The 10,384-nt window shown below is 35.8% G+C and overlaps 1 protein-coding gene across 1 annotated transcript; it reads right to left on the bottom strand.

Moving 5' to 3' along the window:
- Window positions 1-320: 320 nt before the first annotated feature.
- On the bottom strand, window positions 321-10,030 carry LOC110662076 (cellulose synthase A catalytic subunit 2 [UDP-forming]). Its single transcript, XM_021820947.2, has 14 exons — window positions 9,571-10,030; window positions 8,128-8,323; window positions 7,810-8,045; window positions 7,620-7,722; window positions 7,337-7,523; window positions 4,477-4,743; window positions 3,934-4,279; window positions 3,596-3,733; window positions 3,246-3,371; window positions 2,922-3,134; window positions 2,543-2,813; window positions 2,255-2,451; window positions 1,811-2,161; window positions 321-1,354 (listed from the first exon to the last, which is right to left on the bottom strand). The coding sequence occupies exons 1-14, from the start codon at window positions 9,649-9,651 to the stop codon at window positions 773-775; spliced, it is 3,294 nt and encodes a 1,097-aa protein (XP_021676639.2). The 5' UTR covers window positions 9,652-10,030; the 3' UTR covers window positions 321-772.
- Between the last annotated feature and the right edge of the window lie 354 nt (window positions 10,031-10,384).

The following is a 10,384-nucleotide window of genomic DNA, read 5'->3' as shown; positions in this document are numbered from 1 at the left end:
TATCTTAAGCTTTCCTTTTTCTTTTCTCATCCTTTCCCCTAAGTTCTTCCCCTGCTATCACATTCTCATACTCGTACCGAGGCATTTGATTCTCAGCATGATACATGTTCAAACCATCTTAAACAATCATCTCTCATTTTACCTTCAATATATAATACATGCATTTTCTATCGATTTTTGTCATTTCTGTCTTGCAAGTTAAATGCCCAAAATTCACAAGCATTCTTTATCTTCAATGAGGAAAATTTCACAAAGATATGAAGCTGCTGAAACCAAGGGAAACCAATTTGAAAAAGAAGGGGAAAAGAAGAACAGCAATATTATAGCTAAGAAAAGGAGATAAAATTGGATAGCATTTGCAGCTCCAAATTAGGCACATAAATGTCCAATTGTCCAGATGGAGAAACAATAAAACAGAAGGACGTGAAGTGGTTCTGAGACACTTACAAGAATCCCCACATTGACAAGGGAATAATTTATGATTCCATGCTCTCTTAGAAATACATAAAACTCACATGAGAAGAACAAAAACCCCTAGAACCCACAGCAATTTAATAAAAGAATTAATTTTAAAAACCCTGTAAAAAAAATAGTGTCATACCCAACCCACAGTATCTACACCCCCAAACTAGAACCTTTTTTCCCACAAAAATTTCACCTTGGCCATAACATTATCACATTGCACATTTGTCAAATGACTTCCTGACTGCAACTCCAGAACCAATTTCCTATATCTCCACTGAACCTAGTTTTCAGGCTTTATTCATGTATCTTAGTCACAATTCAACCCACAAACTTCCAGCACAGGGCCATCTTTCGACACGAATGGGTTTATTCGGACCCACATAAGAGTTAATATTGAAGCCAGCAGAATTGACCATACCAGAATAATGGTGGGCATACGATCTTGTTTCCCAAGCAGCCCCTTGAGGAAGGGGTAGAGGTGGATAATCACCCATAAGGCAAAAAATAGCCTACCAAACAAAGGACCCCATGAATCGTAGCCATTGTTGATAGCATCAGAGATGCCAACCACAACTCCAACTATGTTCATGATCAACAAAGTTGTGGGAGGGATTAACATTGATGTCCACTTGAATAGGTAAAGCTCTGAAAATTCCCCATCATCAGCTCCTTTTGAAGTGACAGTGAAATTTGTGTTCACACCAGCCAGCACCTTGAGCAAACCCTGGAACAGAGCAAAGAGATGTGATGAAACGCCTCCAATCACCCAAAACTGCTCATTTCTCCACCAGTCATCTATACCGACGCCACCCCACTGCATCTCAAGGATACCAGTTGCAGCTATAGATATGAAGAGTGCCATGAATACAATACTGGCATAGTTGCTAATCTGTATTAACACAAAAACCCTGAGTAAGTTAAGCAAAAAGGCTAGATAGCCAAGTAGTACGAATGAAAGAGTCGGCCTTTCAGGCTCTTAGAACAACCACATATGAAGGGACCTAATCAGCAGTTTATCAAAATAACCTTCATAAAAATAAATTGTTTGCTCATAATAATACATGCTTTTTGAATCTTCCAAAAAAGATTTGTATGTTGATGAACAATAGGCTACAATTAACCTAAATTAATGTAACAAGTCCACGAAACACATTAATCAATCCACATAATAGCACCCATACAGATATGCACGGTTTAGTTTGCAATGCTTAAAAGCACAAAATCAAGTGGGAAAATAGTTCATATCACTTTCCCTTTCAGAAATCCATGAAGAAAAAAGATCATTCCAAAAATCAGTATCTACAAATTTTTTAAAATGAATAACAATCTAAGAGACGTGTATTACCTCAGGCACAATAAATTTCCCAGTGAGAAGGCAGATAGCTGGTAGGGTACAGTAAACAAGCAGGGGAATGGATGTCCAAGGATATACAACTGAATTTATGTAGGAAAATCGTTCCAACCAATTCAATCCACCCCCATAGCCATACCAAATAGGACAATGTCTGCTCAAGAAAATTTCAACAGACCCAAGGGCCCACCGAAGAACCTGGTGAAGACGATCTGACAGATTAATAGGAGCTGAACCCTTAAATGCAGGCCGCTTAGGTATGCAGTACACAGACCGCCATCCATGGCAGTGCATCTTGAATCCTGTCAGGATATCCTCAGTCACAGAGCCATATATCCAGCCAACCTGATTCAACACAAAGATCATATTGACACTTGTGTACAGTGGAACTTGCTTATGTAAGTTTTAGAACTCATAAGTTTCTTGTTTTTCACTTACTTCCTTTCCCCATTCTGTTTTATCTTCATAACCACAGCTGATAACTTGGATAGCTTCTCTCAACAGTGATGCAGGACTGGCATCTTGAGGAACTCCACCATTCTCCAAAATAGTGGAAGCCACAAACACTGGAGACTGTCCAAACTTCTTCTCCAATTTCATTTGGGATGTTTCTGAAGATTTTTCAGTAGTTGAATCTGCAAAAGCAACACAATTTTATTGACTTAACAAATTTTTTAAAGAATTGAGCATGGTATAAATAGTGTCATAGCAAGAAGAAATCTACACCTTCAATTCCTTCTTCAATATTTTCCAGAGCGTGTATCTGCTTTGATGCTTCCCTGTTCGACTTCTTTTTCTTCTCCTTCTTTGGCTTCGATTTCTTGTTCTTTCTGGATCCACAGAAGAGGCAGCACCATTTTGGCCAACAGTTGCAGGTCTTACCAGGGGGCTTCTTCTTGACAGGTGCATCATAACCATAAAGTGCCTGCCTTCGAAAAACACACCCAGTTCCAACATATATCGGTCCTTGCAAACCATCTAATCCTTTCATGTTGATCTGTTTTCAATTGGAAAATTAGTTTTTCTTTTTCCCAGAATACTAATTAAAATGAAAATTTCCAAAGAGCAGGAAAAAAAAAAAAGAATAGAAGCAAAATATACATACATCGAAGAATACAACATTCCGATTTGAGTATCTATCATGACGATCAATACCATCAAATCTTTGAGGAAACTGCACATAGCAAACTTTCTTTCCTGATGTTGGATCCATCATGAAACACATAGCTTCCCTAAGAGCTTTGCTATTGTTAATATAGTGATCACAATCAACATTCAAAAGATAAGGAGCATTTGACAGAACTGCAGACACCCGAACCTGCAGCAATGATAACAAACAAACAATTAGTTCATGATTGTTAGAAAGAGCATATTAAAGAAACCAGAAAAGCAACCAAAGGCATTGAAAGTGTAAAAGTTTGAGCCTTACCAGAGCATTCATAGCCCCAGCCTTTTTATGGTGTTCAAAACCTGGTCTCTTCTCACGAGAAACGTAAACCAAACGAGGTAACTCATTCCCTTCCACATCACGGACACCACTATGACCAAGGAAGACCTGTAAAGCAAGATAACATTTTTTGGTGAACAGGATCATCACCATCCATGTTGTGTCACAAACATGCTAAATGAACAACAAGTGGTCATCAACAATGTCAAAAAGAAAAAAAAATTACATTGTACACTTATCAAGGGCAAAGGACTGTTCACAGTTTAACATGACTTCAGTAATAGACTATCAAGAGAACAGTCCATGCTTTCTAGAAAGATATATGGTCTCACCTGTATCATGCCAGGATGATCTCGTACATTGTTGCCAGGCCATGGAGTTCCATCCTGCATTGTCCAACCATCTTCTGGAACTTTCTGTGCAGTGGCAACCAGTCCATTTATCCGAACTTTGAATTCTTCGTATTCTCTCTGCAATGATAAAATAATTCAATGAAGTAATATCATTAGCATAAATTTGGGTGAATCATGTTTTGAAATAATAATAATAAAAATAATAAAGAAAAAAAAAGATAACAAAAGCATCTGACTATATTTTTCTAAACTAGATATAATGCCAATTTCAAATTACTTAAATCATTATACTGTTAGTCTTCATGACAGTCACCAACCTTCATTGCACGCCTCTCCCTCACAAAAGATGGGTGGACTTTATTTTTCAAATAGTCAATCTTCTGAGAAAAATACCACTCAGGTGCTCGGGGCTCAATATTAAATTTCTTACAGAAAGGAACCCATTTCCTTGCAAATTCAGATGTCTCAGAGAGTGCCTCAAATGTCAGCATGGCAGCACCATCGTCTGACACATAGCACGCAACCTTATCCACAGGATAATCAACCGCAAGTATCGAGAGAACAGTGTTTGCAGTGATCAGTGGGGGCTCTTTCAATGGATCAACAGTACTCACAAATATATCTACACTAGCCAATTCAGATGGCTTTCCTTCTTTTTCATACCTGAAAATGGAGGCACAACTTTAAGGCATTAGATTCACAAATCCCATAAACAAAACAGGGAGTAGGAGTTAAATGTAGGGAAAAATAGAATGGACCCAAGACAAAGTAGGAGTTAAATGTAGGGAAAAATAGAATGGAACCAAGACAAATTATGAGAATATCTCACACATAAAACTAAATGGGCTGGCTCCATATACCTTAGTGACAGCCGATCAAGGTATGTTTCTCGCTCTATAGGGTACCATTTTGGAAACTGATCAAGAATCCATGATACTGCAAACCATATTTCGCATATTACTGATGTCAACCACAAACCATAGGCATCATTGACTGGGTGGAGAATTCTATAGTGGAAAAACAAGCCAAGAATTACAAGGCGGAGAATGATTATCAATCTGTATGGGCTTATCTTGCTTGATGGTATGGGTAACTTCCTTGAAAGTGGCTGTCTGCCTTCATCCATCCTGACAAAGTACATCAAGAAAGAATGTAAAAATTCTAAATAAATGAAACAGATAAAGAAACAAACAAATAAATAAATGAAAGGGATCATTATAAAAGAGAAACTTTCAAATGAAATTTACATAAATCCTAAGTTTATACAGGACCTATATGCTATGGCATTCAAGGTCTTAAAAGGCAACATCTTACAGTTAAAAATTAGATCTCGCAGGAGGTGAAACTCAGCACAAAGGAATCTATTAGGAGTTCAAGGAAAAAGTGATATACTGTTGGTAAGCATCCACGACGATAAATTAAAAATTCACAACACAATTAACCCTAAGTACCTACAATAAAAATAGTACAGCTTCACACTAAAGACTAGGGGTGTACACTGTTATTAGTTCTCCTGAACTGAAAAATAATCGAAAATGTAGGAACCATACCAAAACGTACTTATTTTACTGTCTTGGTATGGTTTTGAAGCTTTACCAATAACCAAAACTAAACCTTACAAAATCAACACACCAAAGCCAAAACCAATTTTATACATATATATTTTCAGTATCCTTTATATACATTATACAATTTGAATATAATTAATTAATTATATATAATTACACTTGTACATAATGTATAACAAATCTATTTAGAACTTACATAATTTCTTATTCTCTTTTATTCTTTTAATAATCTATAATTATAGATGTAATAAATCCATTCAATTTTAATTATCTTCTAGTTAGAATTTATTATAATTAAAGATATGATATTATGAAACAATTATTAGAAATCTTGAACACATGTTAAATTACATAATTAAATGAATTATTAAATTAAGTGATTAAATCTATTATGTCGTAAAATTAAATAAATTAGTAACGAAATAAAACTATAAATTGAATGACCGTGTTAAATAAATTTATTCAATAAAAAATGAAAATTAGTGCATTATTACAATTAGTAGTTTGATATATATTATAAATAATTATTAAAAATAAATCTAGTAAATTTCAATATGTAAATTCCTTTCTAAAAAATAATTTAAATTTTTAAATTGAATTTTTAGATTTTAAATAATGATATAATTTTATAATGAAACAAAACTTAGAATAAAATTTTAATATAGCACAATAAATAGAAAAACTTGTTATATACTTTCGAGATATAAAAAAAATAATAAGATAGGAAAATAATTAAATAATTCAAGTTAACACAAAATATATTAATAGCACCAATCTTTAATCGGCCACAATTTGGCAAAGTGAAAAAAATTTCATCTTCGTTTGCAATTGTCATGGGTTCGACTTGCAGTGCAAGTAGAAATCCCAATTATTAATTATTAATTATTTTATACTAATGTAATATAATTTAAGTTAATAAACAAATAATTTTGGTATATTACACACACACACACACACACACACACAAAGAGCTCTGGTGTAGTTCAAATGGCAACTAACTTTAAAGTCCACCATAGTTATCCAGGTTCATATCTCCACTGCAGCAATTGAATAAAAATTCTTTTTGAGAACTAAGACCACAGCCACAAGCAAAGCACCAAACTTAAATTTTCAGTTTGGTTCAATTCTAAGCAACTTAGGTTCCAATTCCGACGAAAAAGAAAATAATCGAAGTTTAGTGCGGTTCCAGTTCTTCCCAAATATCGAACCGAACAGAACCATACCCGCCCTACCAGCAGTCAAGATTTAAGCTTACAAGTGATTTCCCAAAATCAAACCTTTTTTTGCAGTCCACATAACAACAATAACCACCATCAAACTTTAATCTCAAACTAGTTAAGATGGGGTATATGTGTCTTTTTAAGTGTCCAAATCCCACTTTAAACCTACCCCAGCTTTCCATAGTCATCTAAATGCTACTACACAAGCAGTCTTTTTTTCTTTCTTGGGTTACAAGAGGGTAATCTGCAAGGACACTGAGCAATCAACTAGCTTCTAAGGTTACTGATCATTAGGTGTTCTTGGCTAAATAGGGGCACATACTTGCACTTATGTCATTACTACATTTAGATGTTCAAATTCTTATATGTAGTAGTTAAGAGGCATGTAACTGTAGCAGAAAATTGCTGGCAGAAACAAGCCCTCACACCAAACCTTCCCCGCTACTGGTTAGCATTCTCTCACAGGCCACAAGGTCTGCGAGGAAGAAATAAATCTAAAATCCTATTGCAGAATTGTCTTCCCTTCTGATTTCACTTGTTTTCTTGACAGTAGGAATTAGTGGTTGAAGAAACCTAAATCATAGCAGTTGAGTTTCTATATATCACCTTTAATGATTCAGTCTTCTATATGTGCAGCACAAACAATCACATCATTGTGCACTTTTCATAAAGTTTTTTCCCTGAAGAAGATCTGACCAAAGTCCTTTCTGTTGCATGAAATACAATGTTTATGCTTAGCAGCTGCTTTTTATACAAGTAACATCCTCAACAGCACCTAATAGATATCTTCATTTGTTCAAACTATCTCATTACGCATCATCTTCTCCAGGCATAAGGGGTCACCGACTCAAGAGCAGAACAACAAGTATGGAGCAAAATAACCAAATAGCATAAAAGAACGGGAAAAAGAGAAGCTTTCAGCTGTAACTTACATGGGCAAATCAGGATCATCCAATTCATGTCCATCAAAGTTTCCACCACCGTTTCCTCCTTCATGCTTGACCACCTGAAGCTTTTCACTCTGCCTTTTCTTCCAATCTTCCATTCTATCTTTCCAAGCAACACTCCCATACCCATAAACAGCTATGTCTTTCTTAGGAACCATAGGTCTAGGTTGCACTACAACATCAAAAACATGAACTTTATATTCTCTGGATAAATAGAAAAATAAAAAAGAAGAATGATATGCAAACAGAGTATTAACAAATGACTTACAGGGTATTGATGGATCAGAATAAGGCATCGGGTGAACTCTGTTTCCATGAACCATGTATGGGGGCACAATAAGAGCATGTTGGTCGGAAGAAATTTCAGCATCCTAAAACAGAAGAATAAGGTAAGCAATCATCAGAACACTTGAGTGAATATTAAAGCATGTACAGATATGAATGGTCATCTGATTTACCTCCTCGCCATATGTCAAAAGTGGAATTTTAGAGCTAAGGGGAGAAGAATCAAGTTCTGAGTGTGCGGGAATTCCAGACACACTAGAATGAGAAGCAAGCCCAGTATTAAGGCGTGCAGAGAGCATTGCTTCTGCAACTTGTTCTGGACCCAGGCCATCAAAGTTTCCATAATCAAACTCATGCTCCAAATCATCAATATCATCTTCTTCCTCATCACCATCAACCCTAGGACTACCTAACATTTACATCAACAATTAAAGTTAAAATAAGAGGTGTAAGCTAAACCATTACATACAAAAATCGAGTTGAATTCTAACCTTTAATGCGCTTGTATCTGGTTTTGCACTGAGGGCAGGCTTGATTTCCCTCTCTTCTCTCATACTCATAGCAAGGCCTGCACACTGGGAAAGCACATTCATTGCAGGCAACAAATGGCTCTCCATCCACAGTGATCTCGATCTCATCCCCACATATCTGACAAACCTGTCCACTCAGTTCCTGCACTGACTTTATCTGCATACAAAAACAATAAAATTAGTCCATCTGCAATTGAACATCATTGGCAAGTGAAAAAAGAGAAATGAACACCACAAATAATGGAGGAGTTTGCCGCTAAAAAATCACCAAAAGAACAGACAAATAGGAAAAGGTTTGAATTCATTGCATTTGCATAAACTCCTAAATTTCTCATAAGAATTCATTTATACAAGCCAATGTGCCATCTTTATTTGGCATTCACAGAATTTCACTAGTAGTTTGATTTTGACTTCCCTTCCCTGTATGTCGGTCACAATTTTTATGGACTGAAAACTAAAATTTAATTCCCTTCTGCCACATCTTCACTAAATCTTTTTGCCATATGCAAACAACCTAGTAGTCCCTCCATCCGTGCCAGTGTGTGATTCTGTGCGCATTCATCCATGTGTGTGTGTGTGTGTGTGTGTGTGTGTGTGTGTGTGTGTGTGTGTGTGTGTGAGAGAGAGAGAGAGAGAGAGAGAGAGAGAGAGGGTTTCAGACACAACAATTCTCAATTTTCTAGCAAAATTTAGATCAATTGAATTTATGTAAGATCCAGAAGAAGAAGAGGTTGCAAGATGTTTTTTATATGCTAATTCATCAATAACCTTCTCTAAAGCTTTCTAAATCTATGCAGAAAATACCACAGCATTTTCAATTATCTCACAACAAACACCAAATTTAATCATAATTTAACGAAATTATTGGATTCTCCTTATAAATTGTGCCAACATTTACATAGAATCAGAATCTAAATATAGATTTTATAAAACCGTAGAAAATTACTATAAATTTACAAATCATAAGAACTGAAAATCTAGAAAACAATAGCATATTTCAAAGAGGCTCAAAAATAAGCAATTTACTTCCAAAAGCGGGGTTTTTTTTTTCAAACAAACAATTCCAATCTTGACACATTTGTGTGGCAAAAAAGTCTGAAATGATTCACCAGGAAAAGAGTAAGGAAATTCCATGAAAAGGCAATAAATTTTAAGGAAAATGTGCATCTATTAACATTTAAAAAAAAAAAAAACTGAAAGAAGCATACTAATCCTAGAAAAGATAACCAACGGAAAGAAATCACTAAATCTGTGAGCATGACACTCCAAATCAGAGGAAAAGAAAGCTAAAGTTATGAAAAGAAAGCTTTAATAAACCCAGATCCAGCAAAATGAGCAGATAGGTTCTATCGAGAATGAAGCAATAAACCAAAACCAGAATGCAGGGGTTTGTAAAACTCTTACTCTTCCATTCTCATCAGCATTTATCAGAACAAACTCATTCCTGTTGTGAGACCCAGCAATAAGTCGACCCCCAGTGTTCATGACTGGTTCAGTTAGCACACCAAATCAAAAAAAAAAAATCCAGTTCTCTCTTCAAATCGAGAGAACCCGACTCAGAACTGAATCCTCCACAGTTTCATTTCTCTGAAAAGACTCCACCTTTGTATCCAGTCGCAAAACCCAGATATAGGGAAAGGAATAAACAGAATAGCTGATTCTTTGCAGGGTTTCTGTTGCTTTAATGTTGTTTTCAAAAGCCTGGAAAAGCAAAGTCTCGCTCCTCTCTGTATCCTGGCTGGTCTCAATCTTGAGGCAATGAAATGAGTGAAGATGTGGGTTGGTCTTTTAGAGAGAGAGAGAGAGAGAAAGAGAGAGGAGGAGACAGATCACAGATGGATCAAGAAATGCAATGTAATGCGTGTATCTAATCAAGAAAAAAAAAAAAACCCAAAAAAAGAGAATAATAATTATAAAAAGTAATTTGTGGTGGGCCCCAGAATGTGACGGTGGCGCTGCTCTGTGCCCCCCACCGGAGTAGTTGTCTTGTCCCCTTCGCCTCTTTCCTATTAAATTTTCTCTTTCTTTCGAGAAAAGAAAAAAAAAGGCTAGGTCTTTCGATTTTTTCTAGTTATCGTGGTTATTGTTACTTTCATTGGCAGATGGGTTTTTATTTTTTCTTTCGTTCTCCTTCACCTGAATTAAAAATCACAGATCGGGTGTGAAAGTGAAAGAAAATATTAGGAGTGAGAAACAGAAAAGAGCAAAAGAAAGCGAA

This window comes from Hevea brasiliensis, chromosome 10 (assembly GCF_030052815.1).
Source record: "Hevea brasiliensis isolate MT/VB/25A 57/8 chromosome 10, ASM3005281v1, whole genome shotgun sequence".
Lineage (NCBI taxonomy): Eukaryota > Viridiplantae > Streptophyta > Magnoliopsida > Malpighiales > Euphorbiaceae > Hevea > Hevea brasiliensis.
This window is presented reverse-complemented; position numbering and strand designations above follow the sequence as displayed.

Excerpts from the sequence above, each read along its gene's own strand:
- LOC110662076 (XM_021820947.2), bottom strand. The coding sequence starts at position 9,651 with ATGAACACTGGGGGTCGACTTATTGCTGGGTCTCACAACAGGAATGAG. Across the intron at positions 2,162-2,254 it reads AAACAGAATGGGGAAAGGAA|GTTGGCTGGATATATGGCTC; the intron begins GTAAGTGAAAAA and ends GTGTTGAATCAG. Across the intron at positions 1,355-1,810 it reads GGAAATTTATTGTGCCTGAG|ATTAGCAACTATGCCAGTAT; the intron begins GTAATACACGTC and ends GTGTTAATACAG.